This window comes from Dermacentor andersoni, chromosome 10 (assembly GCF_023375885.2).
Source record: "Dermacentor andersoni chromosome 10, qqDerAnde1_hic_scaffold, whole genome shotgun sequence".
Lineage (NCBI taxonomy): Eukaryota > Metazoa > Arthropoda > Arachnida > Ixodida > Ixodidae > Dermacentor > Dermacentor andersoni.
Genome location: NC_092823.1, coordinates 110,663,165 through 110,682,772, shown reverse-complemented (window position 1 = coordinate 110,682,772; position 19,608 = coordinate 110,663,165). Strand labels below are relative to the sequence as shown.

Below are 19,608 nucleotides of genomic sequence, written 5' to 3'. Positions count from 1 at the left end.
AAAACACAAACATGGGAGACAAAGATGGCCACAGCAGCACTAGTGGCCCCATCTCTTGATGCAGACGTTCACTACAGCACACGACTATAATTACCTAGGCTATATTCTACTTACCTAGGCTGGTGAAAAAGGCACGGCGTGAAGCGATTACGCAACACAAAAATGGTTCTCACGTATATTATGCTTGACAAAAGCGTCACAAAGTAGTGCCTCCGGTGCCGCTGTGCCCGACTCTCTCCGATGTAACGGCATTACATCAAATACGTAGCCATTTGGGGACATGATATAATTTCCTGATGACCAGGTGAATGTCGTCCAGCAAGCTCGTGTCGCATATAAATTGAAATACTTTTTTTTTCTGTACAGCCCCAAAACAGGGGACGAACAGGCATAAAGCGAACGACATACCGCGCTCGTCTCGTTCGCTCTGCATGTGTTTTGCACTGTACGGCGAATTATAACATACCATCACGCCCAACCGTATCATCCTTCGTGTTCTACTGAAAACTGCGATTTTGCAAAGCTATTTGGGCCATCTCGGTTTCACACGTGCATGCACATAGTCAAGACTTGGACGAAAGTTGGTTGTGTCGGGTTTCGTAAAGAAGAAATCATTGGCGGTCACTGACCAAGTCAAGGCGTCATATTTCAAGACACAGGAAGCCTTCCGCTGACGCCTGTCTATGGCCCCAACGAAAGAACCCGTGTGGCCTCAAAAACGTCCTTTCTTAATGCATCTACTTGGTGAGGAACCGTGACCAAATTCTTCATATACGCATCATGTACAGGGGTGAGACAAAGTAATACGGTATTTGCGAGTGCGTGTCAAATGAAAGCCTCTAGATATTCGAAAAGCAGCGGAGAGTGCAAGGCACTGTCGCACGTCAGAGCGGACGAAGCAGACACTTTAATCATTGCTATTCCTAGCGCGCATGCGCAATGCCATGTCTCCACACCAGGCGCTTGCTTCGTCAGAGGGCGTAGACTGCAGTTTGGAACGCACTCGCAGATCGCTTATGATTTTTCCCCAGCCCATACTTGATTGGGAAAAGCTGGCGCACCTCCAGTCACGGAGAAACAGACCTCTCATGAAAGCAGACCTCTCACGAACACGTTTCGCCACATATCATCCTGCTGAGAGTCCATCTTGGGGAACTCTGCGGTGCAGGCCGTGCACGTGGTCCAGGCCAGCCTCACCTGCGGGTGGTAGCTGCCCACGAATAACCGAATGTCGTAGCTGTCCGTGCACAACCTCACCAAGGACGGCACCGATCGCATCACGTCGCGTAAGTCTGCGATCGACACCTGTAGCTTCGTCACTGGCAGGTCGGTACCCAGCGTGAGCTGCCGTAGGTGCTCGTGCCGGGGCCTGGGCGTACTCATCGGCCCTCCCACGAACATCATCACTGTCCAGTAGTTCTCGAGTCTCAAATCGGTCAGGCCGGGGGCCGCGCGTAGGAGTCCGAAGAACGGCTTCTCCGTGATGCCGTCCGCCAGTGCGAGTGACATAAGCTTCGGAAACGCGTCGCACGGAATGTCCTCGTCACGAACATGGCTTCCCGAGAGAGACAGGCTCTGGAGCTGCTCGCAGGTTTCGGAGATCGTCCGGAGGCTCACGTCAGTAAAGAGCACCAGCTTCAGATGCGTCAGCGACAGTTCTTCCAGGACCGGGGTCAGCCGGTCGAAACGGCACAGGCCCTGGGTGTCGTTCGAGCACATCAGGCACAGACGCGTGAGCTGTGCAAACTTGGGGATCCGGGAAATGACCTCGGGTTTCATGGCAGCCACCTGTGCGACGTAAATCAAAAGTAAGCGGTGTGAACGTGGAATGTGAAGCATCTGTAGTACAGGCTTAGCCTTGACAACACGGTGGAAATATGTTTGCTTTCTTATTGCCAGTGCCACGATAACCGCAAGCGGATGTGCACCGAAATCATGATAGCTGCAATATCTTTCAGAGCGAGGAGAATGAAACAGTTTTTACAGTCACTGCGCTGTACATTATGCTTAATGCGCATGAAACCACCCTGATTAGTACACTTGTGCCTCTCTCAGGAATTTAAGCTAAGCGACGTTAATTTTGTGCGCGCGCATTTGGATTCGCGAGCATGCATTTTTATCAAACGTGAGACTTGGTGGCTTACTGGCTTTGGCATTACACACTGCTAAGCACAAGGTCGCGGGATGAAACCCCGGCCGCGGCGCTCGCATTTTGACAGGGGCAAAATGCAAAAACATTGGTGTAGCGTGCGTTGGGCACGTCAAAGAACTCTAGTTGGTTAAAACTAATTCGTAGTCTCCTGTACGACGTGTTTCATAATCAGATCGTCACTTTGGCACGTAAAACTCCAGAAATTATTAGTACGAAGTAAAATCATGCTTTTCTGCTAATATCTTACCACCTTCACTATGGTCACCTACATGAGTCTCCTGTCACTTTAATATGGTCTACTATCAACCGTTCATTTAACCTTTGCCATGTCTGTCCCGCTGTCCGACCTGTCCAGTCATCTGAACGGGCACGTCTCGAGTGGGCAGTCACGAAAGATTATGTGCGACAATGCTTTCAGAAAGACTCCTGACTGGTAAGAGCGAATTAACCTAGGTACACTTGCAAACATCAAGCATACTTGGTTTACTGATCAGACCCCGATCCTTATATAGCGGCTGGTAAGCTTATAACTAAGAAACTTGCAATAAATTCAATACGATTCAGGCGAGCGCTACTACTGCAAGCGAGCGGCTTTCTCCGAGTTCGGCATGGTCACGTAGGCGTGCGCAGGTGTACGTGAGCGCCGCGAAAAATCCAAAATCAGCTAATGATGCCTGCTGAAAATTACTGTGCCCAATTTAGGTTTACCCACTAACAGCTGATGGGCTGTTTTGATGCATGCAGTCACTGTTCGTGGAGATTAGCGATATAGCGAGTTAACGATCGCACCTGGAAATTCTTTACGGTATTCCTGGTCTGGGCTATTGGTAGTTGATGCGCTTTTTCATACATGCAGACAAAAATATTCTTTAGAGCTGCTAAAATTTATTTGCGGTCGACCTTCCTGCGCAAAATAAGACACGATGCGTAACTGAGAATACAGTCATTGTACAGAACGTGACCTGGAGCTGCTCGATATCTGGATACTGCTTGAGGGCCATGTCCATGGTATTCCCATCGGCTTTGCTCAGTATGGTGTATTTGCAACCAGCAAGTTGTGCGATGCCGCCGAGTCTCAGCTCCCGGCAGCTCTCGAGCAATGGCAGATTGTGCCACTCCTCCGATTGGACCTGGTCGGTCATCTTAACGATGTACTCCATGGGCGCCTGAACCTGGGAGAACTGCGACAAAATGAGTTCGAAAACATTAAATCGCTGTCGTAACAGCGCAAAAAAGTCACGAACACGAAAAGAAGACGATGAACACAAGCGTTGACTCGCAACTGAAGGGGCATTCTAGAATTAACAAGATGAAGTAAAAAAGCTGGACAAATAAACCAAACAAGCCAAAGATCTTGCTAGCCGTCTAAAAAAAAACTACGCAATTACCAACCCTGCGGCTTTGCCAAGGTTGCTTTAGTAGCATATATTTCTCATTTATCACAAGTTTAGCGAAAAAGTAAAATTTTATTGCATTTGGCCTTTAAGAGAAATGTTTTATGATGGTTCAGAATGGCCTTAAGCAACCTACAGTTGGTGCTAAATTTTTTCAGACCACGGGGTCTGAGTGAAAGCTGAGCATTTCCACTGCCTGGCACGCAGCCTGCTTTAAGATTTCCATCTGGTACACCATGGTGTACTTCACGGCTGCAGTCACGAATTCATGAGAAGTGCAATATTTTCACTGACCACAGTGTTCGTCGCTGCTAGCCCTGTGTTACGCTATCACAGCAGAATCTATGCGCTTTCTATTGGAGTCAGACATGAACATGACGTAATTTCTAGCTCTTCTTTTTCTTCTTTCCTCGTGCCGATATATCTTCATTTTATTGCATGCAAGCCAAAATTTACCGTGCGCGATCACGAATCCACGTTTATTGCTAGCACGCCTTATTTCGTGAACGGTTCTATGTGTTCATCCTGTTCGTCTTTCGTGTTCACCGGCGCCGTTTGTAGGCTACGAAAAGCCAACTCATACCCAGAAATACCTGATGACCCGGTACACAATCGAAGTAAAAAGTTGTAATGGCATTTACAGCGCAGAGGTTAGCCTCTAGTCGGTCGGGTTTTGCGCAGGGTCGTCAACCTCACGGAAAAAAAGAATACGTTCAGCGAATAAACAAAAACTCCTTCGGCGACTAAAGCCATAAATGTATGCATTCTTTGCTATCACGCATACGACATACAGCACAACATTCATGTCAATAAAAAAAAACAAGCACAAGACAAGCATCCAAACCAGACCATTGACAACAAGGCGCTGCTGATGACAAGCACGTAAATCTCCCCGCATACGCTTCCCGGTAAAGATTACTGTTTCGCATGCTGCGTAACAAGCCTAGCAACTGATTTAATTGCTGTGGCAGCACTGCCATGCGTAGGCAACGCCTAGTTATGACCACCGAGGAGCGGCATGAATACGAGGAGCGGAAAGGGAAAAGAAACGGCAAAACGACCAGCGTTGGCGGGCTGCCGCTGGTCGCATGGCCGTAGAATTCTAGCTCAGGGGAACTCCGCACGTCCACGTTCTCCTGTGGCTGAATAATGCGCCGGAGGTGGAATTATGCACTAAAGCATTGCGTACCCCTCTCAGCGCTTGTAGTGGAGGTTTTCAACAGCTTCGCTTGGACATACACTTTGGCAGGGCCGGGATGGCGAGTCAGTTTTACTTTTAACGAAAGAATGAATGAATGTTTATTTCATTTTGAGTACAATTTCAAGAAAGGTGCAGGGGAAAAAGGCGCACAGCGCCTGACAGGGGCCCCTGTACTCGCAAAACACTAATGTCACACTTCTGTCAAACACTTTTTGTCACACTAATGTTTTCTTGCATTGGTTCTTCCAAGGGACCATCAAAAGTTGTAATCCTTGCCTTCCCCCAAGACATTCAAGATGACCACTACGAACCATTTTTCTCAAATAGGTGCACTTTCATTTTTTTTTACTCTTACAATGATCATGTAGTCACGTAATCTGTAGTGACGGACGGACGGACAGACAGACAAATAGACAAATGGATGTACGGACATGGTACATGTCTGTCTAGAGTGGGCGTGATGTTCTCACCTCGGGACAGCAGGCAAAGAGATTCGTGAGGGTGAACGGGCCGAGAAAGAGCTCATCGGTGCCTATGCCGGGCGTGTTGCCGCATAGTCTTTTGAGACGCGAGGTGGGCCTGTTGCCTTGCACGTGCGCCTTCTCTATGCGCTGGCAGTTGAGGTTGTGAAAGAGGACGAGTGCAAGAACATCTGGAAACCAGGCCGTCAGGTCCACCACGACATCCCTGAGTGATTGGCAGATTGAGTATGCAGATTAGAACCAGTGCGAAGGATGAAAGGCGGAGGGGAAAATAACGAGTGCTTAGCCGCACTGTGTTTCTTTCCAAACGTGCATAGTGAATCCACACACTGCTCTATACTCAACGTTGGCGTGATTTGCTCATGCTAATGTGAAAGCACAATACATGTGGTTTTTTTTTTTCTCCATGTGAAGCAGTTGTTAGCGTGTAAACGTTGCACTAGGTGCTGCTTCTCTGCTGATTACGAAGCCCATAGACTTATTCACTCAATACGCCAACTTATGCACTGACATCTACGGCCAATGAAGTATTACTTCGGTCCCAGTGAATACTGCAGCGTTCACAAGTGAAGCCTGGCACTCTGGCTCCTTTTCCGCCCTTCGCTGCAGTCTCACAAGCCTGGGTTCTGTCGCCGGGCTCCCTACCCTCCCACGGCCTCTGATGACATCCCGGTCAAGGTATTCGCTGCGCTGCGCTCGTCACCATAGATCGCCCAGACGGCTAGACGCCTAGGCTATCCTGATGAAAACCTCGTCTGAATACAAAACTCACCGAGGTTGTCGGTAAAAAGAATATTCCACTGCCACGTCGGCTCTGCTGCGTAGCACTACCAAGGCTAATCTTGTACACATACAAGTGTACCAAGCGAGTGGACGGCAGGATAGCTACAGCGCGGTAGCATTCCATGGTATAGAGTGCCGGCCGCGTAGCGCGGAAGACGTCGGTTCGACTCGCACTTGCGGCAAGTTCTCCGTTCATTCGTTTTCGTATTCTTTTTTGTCATTTCTGCATTTCAATTAAACATAGCAATAGATTTCCCCTCTGCCTTCAGTGGTTTCATTGTCTGCTTTCTTCATGTAGTTGTAGCTGACGAACTGCCCAGCCTTTCGGGTCTCTTTATTCTACTCTCTCACTATAACGAGAGCTTACTTCTACAGGAGATTGATTCCCCACGTGACGCTGTTGTTCTGCTTAAAAAAAAATGTCGTTTAGGGGGATCCTCTATGAAATCTTCGATTGAACTTTACTCTTCCGATGCTCGTTTTTTTTTTTTTTTTTTGTATCAGCTCGTGGTTTGGACTGCAGAAATATTCGTGAAGCCATTTTCAATTTCCCGAGCAGGAGTCGAAAAATTCCAAGGCATGCTTGTGCCTCTTTTTCAAGTATTTTCTTTTACTTTGTTTCCTTATTTGTTGTTGTTTTTTCCGTCTGCTCCACCCAGGCAGGGGCCGGTGGACAGTCTTTCGGCGACGGCCAGGGCCCTCTGGACAGCCTTGAGCTGAGCGATGAGCTCTGTGCTTCTGAGCGCTCAGTCCCAAGAGGTCTGGTCAGGAAAGTCCGTGCCCGCGTTGGCAGGGCACAGCCAGAGCATGTGTTCGATGTTTTTATATTCGTGGCCGCAGTGTGGGCATTCAGTAGAAAGGTCTCGATTGATCCTGCTTAGTGTCGTTGGTGTGACGTATGTTCTAGTCTGCAACTGTCTGCTAGTGTCTGTAAGCAAAAGCATAGACCAACCAGCCAAATTCACAAATAGCGCTTACCGGTTGTGCACGATGACCAGTGTGTGCGTCTTGCACAGAACGTCCTGCGCAGCGGCGAGAAAGCCCTTCGCAGACTTGAAGCCGGGGCAGCCAGCAAACAGCACCCTCGGGTAACCCTGCTTGACCAAAAAGCTGCGGTTGCCGATGAAACCTCTGTAATCCACCGTGAGTATCGAACGGTCACCGTTTAGTGTGAACTGCTTCGGAACGGTTCGGCCTGCAGGTAAAGGCTTCTCCAACTTCAGCATGACCAGGTCCTCGGCGTCGGCAAGGTCATCCGGGTCTCCGAACTTGCCGAGGTCATCGGCCATCGCCTCTGCGCAACTCATGGTTGGCGGGCTGGTTCCGTGCGCGATCCTGCACGGTCGACAGAGCGTGAGCACCCCAATTATCTATCGTCTTCACCCCGTTAAGACCCATTTAATGACAAAGCATTCATTGCACAGCGCCCGTTACACAGGGTGTCCATGTAACATGCCGGCATTTTCTTTCTTTTTCTCTTTTTGGCGTGAAGGGTTCTTAAAATTGGTCAGAGGGGGTCCTTTGTTGAAATCGCGTGTAACAAAAACATGCTTATATCTTCGCGACTGCACTGCCCACAGGCTTTACTTTGGTATCGTTCTGCAAAGGATGAAAAGCTTCCATTTAATTATGCATGCATCGCGTGCGTAAATATTGCCATTACCACAGCGGGCGCATTTCGATGATGGGGAAATGCGAAAACACCCGTGTACTTAGATGTAGGTGCACGTTGAAAACCCCCAAGTGGTCCAAATTTCTGAAGTCCCCTACTACGGTGTGTCTCACAATCAAATCGGGGTTTTGGCACGTAAAACCCCATAATGTAATTTTTAAATTAATCCCCATAATTTAATTTAACGGCCTACCCAATATTTTTTTCAATACACTCCGATGAGACCTAAGCACTTATGAGTCGTGAATGCGGAACATTTTGTCCAGTTGAACACCGCTGAACGGTCCTTCCAACAATTATGAACTCCTCACGGGCAATGCCGGGCTTGGCAATGTAAATTCTGGTGCAAGTAGCATGACGTCATAAAACACAATGCACAGGCTTGCTATCTAGGAGAAGTTGGTTTAGCCCCTTGAGTGAGACATTCGGCTTCTGAGCGTGGGATCGTAGGCTAGAAACTCACTACCACCAACGGTTTTAATTTCAAACTTATTCTGTTTTTATATGGTAGCTCTTCGTCGCCCGTTCCTGCGCCGAGCGTCGGCGTCGGCGTCGGCGTAACCGAGCGAACGACCACTGCGAAAGGTGAAAGTGCGAACGTGAAGCCGCAGGTGAAAGACGAGAGCCTCGAATGGCGGAGAGAAATTAAAGTGGCCTTCTCAGTGACGTTTCCGTGGAAACCTGGTGTCGTGCGGACTCACCCGACCGCTCGTTGCGAACTATCATATCCTCGCATCAGCTCTTGATCGCGCTTGTTCGGTCTGGTGTCGTTCGGGCTTGTTTCGATTGGCATGGTTTGCAATTGTTTTGTAATCTGACTGTATAGGAGACATTAATTGTGTAGTACCTCCTGGAAGTCGCACGCCACCGGCGAATACACTGGAATCTTCGACGAGTCATGCACAAAAGCCGATGTGCTTGACCCGCACACCTGATTTTCGGCGATTGCCGATTCTGCTGCATGTTTCTCTCAATTTCATTGCCTCATTATATCGCGAAATGAAAACACAGTATAGAGCTGCGCTCAAATTTTGCATGAGGTAGTATCGTAATTGTCGTCGAATTTTTTTTATACAACAATTTCCTTATGCCGATTACCGAGGCGTAGTTAGAACGCAGGTGAGAGCTTGCGTGGACAAGGAACGCGTATATTACAGACTTCCGAGAGCGAGGGCGACGTGGCGTCACGGCGATGCCCTCTCCCCTCACGCAACACCTGGCACGTTCTCGCAAGCGTTTCTTGTTTCTGCCCTCTCTGCTCCGTCGAGGCTTAGTTCGTGACGTGGCGCCGCATTCAATGGGAATTTCGTTGCCGTTTCGCTGCTGCCGATGATAGACGCCAGCTTTTTCGCCGAGTTGGCCATTTGATGCTTTTGAATCACAATAGCGACGCCCTTGTATGCGGATGAAACTAAGTATGCTTCAAATCGGTTCTGCGGAGCCTCTCACTGAGAAGTGACGTGCTTAAAATGGAAGATTGTCAATTTTTAAGCTTCGCTATCTGTATGCTGTTAGCAGGCATTAAAAAAACATGCCGCTTGTCGTTACATTCATCATCGGCTCATGAATACAGTCATTAGCTAAGTATTCTTTTAGTGGTTATCTTCATGGTCGGTATGTCGATACGTTGTTTTAGAACATATTTGAAAACACGGGTTTGAGTTGCTTGTAGTGCACTATCTTTAGCTTAACTAGTTTTACGTTGATAAAAGGAAGCGCACAAAATTTCCAAGAAGAATCCATCCTTCTCCCGCGCGCTTTAAACTTGCGCGCCCCTTCACTGCGCTTCTCAACCACCGACGTACACTCATAGACAAAGGTACACCCTTTGGGGTGTATATCTTCCACACAACAATAATCGTCATCTGCCTTGCTTGCGTTTCCTTAGTTGAAAACGCCGCGCCCGCTACTTTCCTGTAGGGAACGCTGATAACGCTCATGCCGTTCGTTACTGGAAAGCACCGGGTTCGCGGCGTTAAAGAAAGGAAATGCGGACAAGACAGATTATGTTTATTGCTTTGTGGCAAGATACAACATAAAGGGTGTAATTTTGTTTTAGAGTGTAAATCTGACGTTGGAGACAGGAACCAGAAGCGGAGGGCGGCAATCGCAATCGTCACTCGTTGGCCTCCAGCCAATCAGCACTCTTAGGCGAAATTACACCCTTTGGGGTGTATATCTGCCACACAACAAGCATCATCTGCCTTGCTTGCGTTTCCTTTCTTGAAAACGCCACGCCCGCTACATTCCTGTCGGGAATGCTATGTCGTGCTGATAACGCGCATGCTCTTCGTTTCGCGAAGGTACTGGACTCGCCGCATTAAAGAAAGAAAATGCGGGCAAGACAGATGACGATTATTGTTGTGTGGCAAATTTTGCTTAAGAGTGAGCGACGACCGAAATTAACCGTCCACCAGGTGGAAACTTCCGAAATATCTCCCTCCCCCCCTGCCCTGAAGCACTGCCCTACGTTCATAGAGTATACTCAGTGGGTGGACAGTGGTACTAGTTTCGGCATCGGCAATAAAGCGTCACCGTGACACTGGTAGCCAAAGGAAAATTTTGCAGATGTGGTTCTATCTTTTCAACCTACATAGTAATAATGTAAAGCGATGGAATTATGTGTACAAATAAATGTGTTTTAGACTTTGTTCTTTTTCGGCGTCCTATATGTTTATTTAGCCGCTTCATTTGTTGCGCCACTTGGCGGCGCTTTCGTGCTTATCGCTTGGGCTGCCACTCCGTTCATCAGCTCCTGCCGCTTCCTATGCACGTGCGCATTTTTTCGGATGTTCTGCAGTTGAAAATTTTCTCTCTGTGTCCACGAACGTTGCGGCAATGTCGGAAAAACTGAGGCAAGCAAGCAAGCTGTGCGGCGTGGATGTGGGGTGTGGTAACTTGGGGAGGAACACAAGGGCTAAATATTTGCGTTTCCCAGCGGACGGGAGGTAAGCACACTTTTTCTGCACTCATTATGAACAAGCGCTATCCTTATCAAAAGAGCTATAGGATGAAACGAAATATCTTCTACCGTTTCTTTCTACTGAACATCTTTTTTTTTTTTTTGGTGGGCTGCATTTTTCTGCAGCGTTGCAAAAACTGAAGCTACTTGTATTGCCCATGAGGCGATTGATGCTAGCTGATACACAGACGGAAATATCGCTTCAGTATAAGGTATTGGTTGCTCTTACTTTTTTCGACGAGTAGAAAACTTCCGCTTTTGTATTTTCCGAAGGTGTTTGAATGTTTGCTACCCGTCGTGGTTGCTTAGTGCCTTCGGTATCATGCTGCTAAGCACGAGATCGTGGGATCCCGGCAACTGCGGCCGCATGTCGATGGGGGCGAAATGCAAAAGCACGCGTGTACTTAGATTTATGTGCACGTTAAAGTACCCCGGGTGGGCAGGATTAATCCGGAGTACTCCAATACGGCGAGCCTCATAACCAGATCGTAGTTTTAGCACGTAAAATCCTATGATTTAATTTTCTTAAACGCTTGCTGCACAAACTGGTTACACGCTGGGGGGCGTTCCGGTGACCACTTTTTGGTATACATTACCACCTTTCAATATTCAAGAACATGGTAGAAGCCAAAACAATACTGTTCGTAGCGATTGCAGTTTTCGTTTTGAAATGCGACATGAAGTTCGAGTTACACGCGTGACTACCGAATTGCGCTTCACTTTTCAACCTGTGCCTAGAAGGACAAAATTTTTTTCCTCGCTTCTTCGTACTTTAAAATTTGCTTTGGCTTTTACGTGTTCTTTAATCATGACCGTGGGGTATTTCGATCATTTTTCAGATTCGACATATCACAAAATTACGCTCTATGCGGAGTCCTGGTGAATTAGACATGGGAGAGAGAGAGAAAGGGGGCGGGAAAGGCAGGGACGTTAAACGGACAAGATTCCGGTTTGCTACCCTGCACTGGAGGAATGGTACGGGGAAACGAAAGACGAAAAGAAGAGCGGAGAAAGGAGAAAGACAAGAAAAATAAATAGAGGAAGTTGGGAACGTCCTTAAGAACTAGAGTCCCTCTAATAGGCTACTCGAACGCAAAAATTTTAAGAGTGCCTTCACTGTCTTATGGTGTGACGACTGCTTAGTTCGGCGTTCCAGGACTGTCTCCTCCGAAAGTCTACTCCCGAAGACGCGCCAGCGCGGTCACGAGTGACTGGCTGTGTGCCCTACATCGAGCACAATGCAAAGAGTGTGTTCAATAGTTTCCTCGTTGCCACAATCGTTACATCATCATCATCAGCCTGGTTACGATTGGATACGCCCACTGCATGGCAAAGGCCTCTCCCATACTTCTCCAACTACCCCGGTCATGTACTAATTGTGCCCATGTTGTCCCTGCAAACTTCTTCATCTCATCCGCCCGCCTAACTTTCTGGCACCTTCTGCTATGCTTCCCTTCCCTTGGAATCCATTCCGTAACTCTTAATGACCATTGCTTATCTTTCCTCCTCATTACGTGTCCTGCCCATGCCCATTTCTTTTTCTTGATTTCAACTAAGATATCATTACCTCGCGTTTGTTCCCTCACCCAATATGCTCTTTTCTTATCCCTTAACGTTACACCTATCATTCTTCTTTCCATAGCTCGTTGCGTCGTCCTCAATTTAAGTAGAACCCTTTTCGTAAGCCTCCAGGTTTCTGCTCCGTACGAGAGTACTGGTAAGACACAGCTGTTGTAAACTTTTCTCTTGGGGGATAATGGCAACCTGCTGTTCATGATCTGAGAATGCCTGAAAACGCACCCCAGCCCATTCTTATTCTTCTGATTATTTCAGTCTCATGATCCGTATCCGCAGTCACTACCTGTCCTAAGTCCTTACCACTTCCAGTGCCTCACTACCTATCGTAAACTACTGTTCTCTTCCGAGACTGTTAAACATTACTTTAGTTTTCTGCATATTAATTTTTAGACCCACCCTTCGGCTTTGCCTCTCGAGGTCAGTGAGCATGCATTGCAGTTGGTCCCTTGAGTTACTAAGCAAGGTAATATCATCAGCGAATCGCAAGTTACTAAGGTATTCTCCATTAACTCTTGTCACCAATTCTTCCCAATCTAGGTCTCTGAATACCTCCTGTAAACACGCTGTGAATAGCATTGGAGAGATCGTATCTCCCTGCCTGACGCCTTTCTTTATTGGGATTTTGTTGCTTTCTTTATGGAGGACTACGGTGGCTGTGGAGCCGCTATAGATATATTTCAGTATTTTTACATACGGCTCGTCTACACCCTGCATCCGCAATGCCTCCGTGACTGCTGAGGTTTCGACTGAATCAAGCGCTTTCTCGCAATCAATGAAAGCTATATATAAAGGTTGGTTATATTCCGCACATTTTTCTATCACCTGATTGATAGTGTGAATATGGTCTATTCTTGAGTAGCCTTTACGGAATCCTGCCTGGTCCTTTGGTTGACGGAAGTCTAAGGTGTTCCTGATTCTATTTGCAATTACCTTAGTAAATATTTTGTAGCAACGGACAGTAAGCTGATCGGTCTATAATTTTTCAAGTCTTTGGCGTCCCCTTTCATATGGATTAGGATTATGTTAGCGTTCTTCCGAGATTCCGGTACGCTCGAAGTCATGAGGCATTGCGTATACAGGGTGGCCAGTTTCTCTAGAACAATCTGCCCGCCATCCTTCAACAAGTCTGCTGTCACCTGATCCTCCCCAGCTGCCTTCCCCCTTTGCATAGCTCCCAAGGCTTTCTTTACTTCTTCCAGCGTTACTTGTGGGATTTCGAATTCCTCTAGACTATTATCTCTTCCATTATCGTCGTGGGTGCCACTGGTACTGTATAAATCTCTATAGAACTCCTCAGCCACTTGAACTATCTCATCCATATTAGTAATGATATTGCCGGCTTTGTCTCTTAACGTATACATCTGATTCTTTCCAATTCCTAGTTTCTTCTCCACTGCTTTTAGGCTTCCTCCGTTCCTGAGAGCATGTTCAATTCCATCTCTATTATACTTCCTTATCGTTACATGCAGCACTATCTTCCCTTTTGATGCAGAAAGCAAATAAGTTTGTAAAAGCGACAACAAGCCACAGTCGGTAAAGAACCGTTATCTCGGGTCGCGATAGTCCAAGTGGAGGTCGAAGTTGAAAAGAGGGGTCCAGTCGATCAAGACGTCAGTGCTGGAAACTAGATGTGTCCACAATGATTGTATGAAGTCGTTTGCAAGCACTCCACGTTTCGCTGTCGCCTCTGTTCTTGACAGCGACATTGGTGCCTGTACGCCGTCTTCAAGAACAGATCAAGCAGCTTCATCGGCATGTCGTTGCCCATTGCACCACAATGGCTCGGGAGGAACTGAAATATGACGTCGTGTATACTTGCTCGATAAAGCGGTGAAAGAGTGCTCGGATTTGTAGAACTAGTTGTTCGTGGGGTCCACGGCGTAAGACAGAAAGCAACCAATGTAGAGCCGTCGTGGAGTCACTGAAGGTACTGCATTTTTGAGGTGGTTCCTCTCAAATTGCGCGAAGTGCACTACGAGGAGCTGCAATATCCGTGGCTGTGGATGTCGTCTGGTACGATGTCTTCATCTTCAAGGTGGTGACTTCAGCAGGAAAAATCACTGATCCTGCAGAAGCATTCACGGTGGTTGAACCCTCAGTGTACAGACGGGTATGGCTATTGTATTTTTCGTACAGCAAGAGCAGCGAATGGTGCTTGATAGCTGGCGCTGAGATTTGCGCCTTTGATCGAATTCCTGGTACTGTCAGTTGAACTTGTGGCTGAGCCGAGAACCAAGAGGGAAGCAAAACTTTCGCAACAGCTGCGTAACCTGATGAAACGTGTACATGATAAGGCAGGATCGCCCGACGAAAATTCGGTGCCCTTACACACTGTGAAGAAGGATGACCAGCGAAGCCCGTTAATGGCGAACTGCACCTCCGCCGCGGGTCGGCCCGGTATTGCAGTATCTTAGGGATCGGCCCCGTATGGGGAGTGCTTGACGCCTGTTTCATCTCCGCCGCGGGTCAACACGATATTGCACTATTTTTAGGATCGGCCCCCATTTGGGGAGTGCTTAACGCCTGCTTCACGTCCTCCGTGGGTCGGCCCGGCATGCACTATCTTCGGAATCGTCACACGTATGGGAAGGGCTTAACGGCTGCTTCACGTCCTCCGCGGGTCGGCCCGGCATTGCACTATCTTCGGAATTGTCGCACGTATGGGGAGGGCTTAGCGCTTGCTTCACCTCCGCCGCAGGTCGGCCCAGCATTTCACTATCTCCGGAATTGTCGCACGTATGGGGAGGGCTTAGCGCTTGCTTCACCTCCGCCGCAGGTCGGCCCAGCATTTCACTATCTCCGGAATTGTCGCACGTATGGGGAGGGCTTAGCGCTTGCTTCACCTCCGCCGCAGGTCGGCCCAGCATTTCACTATCTCCGGAATCGGCCCGCGTATGAAAAATTGTTGGTCTACGTCCACGGAGACGAGATCCATCAGAACCTAGCTATAAACAACTTCGCTGTAAAAAAGGCGCGTGGTTGGTCTTCTGGCAGTGAGGGGAGATAGTGAAAAGCGGCACGAGCAAGGTACTTGGCGTGTGCTTTGAGCGCCTGCATAACAATGTGAATCTTGGCAGAGTAGTCATGCGCAATAGCAATGCTTTCTGATGGTAATGTACAGTCGCGAACAGAATATTATGGACCATGAAATCTAAGAAAAAGCTGAATATCTCCGCAACCTCACAACGCAATCTGGTATTTGCATTTTGGACCTCGACTAGAATGTGCTAACAACGTTGTCGTGGGCAGTTTTACTGGTTACTGCTACAGGCTGCTCGGGAATTGAACGTTTTCGGAGATCCCGTGGTCCATTTTATTCTGTCCGCGACTGTACATCGTGGCAACCCCAGACGAAGTGCCTAGGCTGGGCCACTTTCAAGTGTAAGCGCGTTAATTCGGCAGGTATTGGTCAGCACTGCCACGCTGTACCTCAGATACCCGAGAAACAGCGTCCTGTATAGTTGCATCATCACGTGTGCTGCACTGCTCCCGGTTTTTCCTCCAAGAAACTTGAAAAGATGAGAGATGGCTGGCAGGCGCTTTTTTAGGTAGGCCACATGAGGACTTCAGCAGAGGTCATGATCGATGATTACCCCCGAAAACCTGTGCATCCTGACAAGTGATATTACCGCAAAAGCGTCAAGGGCCCCGTGTAGCAGAAAATCACGCGTCGGGAATAATCATTCTGAGCCACGCATACCTAACCACACAGGCCCCACGTGTAGCACAAAGAAGTTACCGAAATAACTGTATTTCTCAAAGTACAACGCGCTAAGAAAATCGCAATGTACGACTTACACGCAACCTACAGACATGCTAGCATCGGATTTCAAGTTTTAAGTTTAATGGTTTCGCCTCCTTATTGTGTAGACATCGGAATTCTAATGAACTGCGCCCATGGGCTATGTTAAAGAAAGTACATAATGTACGTTCAGCGCATCGGAAGAAGGTTTTCAATACCATTGAAAAGTGAATTGTTCTGCGCAGGCTGCCATGATGCATTGACTGCAGCCGATTTAGTTTTAAAAATATTCCTCCGTGTCCCGAAGCTACGCGTTCATTAATACCATTGTGCGTCACTCTGCCCTTGCCCAACGTCAAATTATGTTCAACCGCCGATTGACACAGGCTTCTCCTGCATTTACTGTTTCTTGACAAAAAATGATAAAAGAACTGTGTAGTATTTGTAGTAAGTTGTCTTGGAAATGTGTCATTTATGCTTAGGTGATGATAGAACGAACCAACTGCATTACAAATTTTAAGAAACGTCGGCAACACGATTGTGAGGAATTTCGTAATGATACCTTGCAAGCAATATTACAGCTCTGTCTTACATGTTATATCGCTAAACAAAAGGTAACATTATATTTTAAGTATAATTTGATAAATATTTATCGGCACCTAAGCACGAGCAGAGCTATTCTTCAAATTCACTAGGTATAGCATGGTTTTTTGGACTAGCAAGTATACCCGTTGTACGACAAAGAAAAGGAAGTTGTTTTTACTAGCATGCAAAGGATGTGGGTCTGCTGCTCTTGATCGTATTTTTATTATTCACAAATAATTTCGACATAAATTACTTTGGTAGAGGTGTTGTGCGCAGCAAACAAACATGACCTCTGTAGCAATTTTCTTTCTGTAAGAAATTGTAGGCAGCTGTATTATGTACATGTGATCGTAGTAGAGAATGCGCCCATTTGTACTGAATAATGAGATACTAAGCTCTGCATTATTGTATCGTGTATGAATGTCATACGTTGTTAACGAAAGCAGTAAACAGTCTGGTTAACCTCCCTGCCTTTCCTTCTTCCCCTCTCTCTCTCTCTCTCTCTCTCTCTCTCTCAGTAAATAAAGCACATTTATTGTCTACTTATGTTTTGCGGTAACAAAATAACAGCGCGCCATGACGTGCTGGCCCTCGCAATAGAAGCCGAAGCCTGTTGAAAACATCCGAAAGAGTAAAACCATCTGAAAACAATAAATGTAACCGGAGTTGGTTACCGTTCGCGCCTGCAGAGGAAGTCATGTGATCGTCGAGCGCATAGCAGACAAGCGCGATGGCGTTTCCCCACTCGCGCATCAGAAACACCGTTGCAGTGACAACATGCTTGAATTTTTTTTTTTTCTGGGACGAATGGCCTACCAAGCACCCGGGGAGAAAATGGCGTTCGTGACGCAATTCCCGTTTATGGGGCGAGGGGGGGGCGGCGGTAAACCAGCTTACATAGCTCTGGTATACCCCACAACGCCAAGCATCTTGCAGGCAGGTATAACGTACCATTTTTTTCTTTTGATTTTTGCTCAGCGCAAGCTTGCTGACCTGTGCCCACGCATTCAAAACGAAAACGGTAAGCGTTAATACCGAAAGAAGCATGCCACATGCCGTAAAGGAATTGCGCAACAGGCGTTCTTTCCTTGACATCACTATCATGTGAGAAGGCGCATATGGGCCAGACTTGACGGTTCACTATTCACCGACCAAGAGAGCACGATCTTTCAATTTCAACTATGCATGTGTGCGCAGCGCATTTCATGGCTTGCAAGTGTCAATCTCCATTTTGCGAGATTTAGGATTCTGGGAAGAAGCAAAGGAACTACTGCACTCGAACTTTTGGAAGCCTTTCTAGTATCAAGAAAATGGGCATGGATTGCGTCCGCGATTGTTCTGCGCATCTGTTAATCAGCGAAAGGCATTATTTATTATTCTTCGTCGCAATGAACCTGTGTGCGTGCACAAATATTTGTCTTTTGTTGAAACATTAAGCGTTTATACACGCATACATCGTGGTACAGCCAAGTGACGCGTCCTATCTTCCTTACTGACAAGAATCTAATTTCTTTTTCCGTCAGCGAAACGGATGGTGTGCTGACATATCTGGCTCCTTCGCTGCTTATGACTTTCATCTCTGTATCAGTTGTCAAAAGCGCTCCCATTTGTTTATCCGAGTGCCTTACTCTGTCCTTGTCTCAAAAGCACACCCCGCCACAGGTACGCATTGTGGCCGTGGCAGGTAGACCAATCTACAGCGTATTGCAAACAGCATCGCGTAACGCCCGGCTTTTCATTGACGGGTCGCAAACGTCTAAGCTATCAAGATACGCTGGCTAAAGATACAGCCTTTGCATTGCGTTTTAGATATCTTCATTGCCATTCTCTCGAAAGGCGGCACTCAACAAACGCGAGTCAACAGCGTTCCTGAACACATTGAAACAATTCGCTACGTTACCCTAGTTGCCGTGCCCTTCTGCTGCAGTGAACCGCAGGTCATATGTTTCATTCTCGGCAATGACGTCCGAATTTGAACCACGGCGGAATGAAAACAGAGAGTCTCGGGTACCGGGCGTTTTGCGGGCAGGTTTAAATATCCTAAATGGTTAAAATTAAACCGAAGCCTTCCACGATGGCGTAGCTCTGTGTTTCTTTGGATGTCCAACACAACGAGTCAGCGTATCGTAGACTCATTTTGGCTCAAATAAACTTGCCACGAAATGCATCGATGTAGAACTAGTAAGCTGAGACGCAGAAGTCGATGTGCTTCGTCTTCGCGCTCAATCACCCTTACCTGTCCGTCATGCAGCGTGCACACAATGTTCAGTATCCACCAACCAACCAGCCCAAACTTCCCCTTCTGCAAAGCTTATTTCGACGTCACTGTGACGTGCGACTCGCAGTATCCTCAGTTCACACGCTACCGACAGCTCCACGCAACAATGTGGCTGTCGCACATCACGCTACGTCAGAACATCGTGCTTTCTCTTCTGCCGAGCTCATTTGGACATTTACTGCACCAGTTGCCGTCTGCCAACAGCCACATGGCAACAGTCGTGGCAAAAGAAACGCCTTGAACTTCCGTTAGGCGGCATAGATTTATCTCCACTCCGATGGGGCAAAAAGAGAGAAAGCATCGTGTCTTTGACGCTGTATCACTTACTCAGAAAGCCATGCCGGTGCCGTCACGAACACGCTGGGCAGACGACACAGCGAGTGAATATCGCGTATGTAGGCCTCGCACGCGCACAACACGCCTCCGCTTTTTTCGGACGTCGTTGCCAGCGCTCGACGCGGCGCGACAGTTTTATCAGCTAACGCTAGCACGGCGATCGCAAGCTGTCAGTCCACGTGGAGGCGCTATCACACACACTCTCTCGTTTCAGATAAGGCAATTCTGTTGCTGATAAAGTGGCAAAAAGATAACGGACGCCACGATCGCTGCCCCTCCCGCCCCCCTTCCCCCCGTCACTCAGGGACCACATTGCGACGAGGCATTTTGCTTGCTGTATTCCTTTGTTGCATCACCGAGTGGTTCATCCAAGCGAAAGCGGTGTCACGCAAGATTGCGAGACAAAGCGCGAAAAGAAGAAAACAGTTTGAAATGGGATCGGT

At 47.6% G+C, this 19,608-nt stretch overlaps 2 protein-coding genes across 4 annotated transcripts in view; one reads left to right on the top strand and one right to left on the bottom strand.

Annotated features, from left to right (window-relative positions):
• LOC140213723 (uncharacterized) overlaps window positions 1–19,608 on the top strand; it is a 121,850-nt gene that overhangs the window by 12,003 nt on the left and 90,239 nt on the right. The window contains exon 1 of one of the 3 annotated variants that reach the window (XM_072284988.1): window positions 10,059–10,632. The exons of 1 other annotated variant lie outside the window; for it this stretch is intronic. In XM_072284988.1, the coding sequence (XP_072141089.1) occupies window positions 10,523–10,632 (110 nt within the window). In that variant the 5' untranslated portion in view covers window positions 10,059–10,522. Of the gene's footprint in view, window positions 1–10,058; window positions 10,633–19,608 lie in introns of those variants that run through there. One more of the 3 variants, XM_072284986.1, reaches the window with a different exon arrangement.
• On the bottom strand, window positions 866–19,287 carry LOC126544666 (uncharacterized). The gene is made up of 5 exons (XM_050192112.3): window positions 19,157–19,287; window positions 6,991–7,347; window positions 5,218–5,434; window positions 3,115–3,333; window positions 866–1,788 (listed from the first exon to the last, which is right to left on the bottom strand). Exons 2-5 carry the CDS (start codon window positions 7,317–7,319, stop codon window positions 1,087–1,089), a joined length of 1,467 nt encoding a protein of 488 aa, XP_050048069.1. The 5' UTR covers window positions 7,320–7,347; window positions 19,157–19,287; the 3' UTR covers window positions 866–1,086.

What these genes read in the sequence shown, in the direction of transcription:
- LOC126544666 (XM_050192112.3), bottom strand. Translation starts at nt 7,319, where the DNA reads ATGAGTTGCGCAGAGGCGATGGCCGATGACCTCGGCAAGTTCGGAGAC. An exon ending in CTGGTCATCGTGCACAACCG is followed by an intron (nt 5,435 to 6,990) that starts GTAAGCGCTATT and finishes CCAATCACTCAG; the next exon opens with GGATGTCGTGGTGGACCTGA. An exon ending in CAGATATCGAGCAGCTCCAG is followed by an intron (nt 1,789 to 3,114) that starts GTCACGTTCTGT and finishes TACGTCGCACAG; the next exon opens with GTGGCTGCCATGAAACCCGA.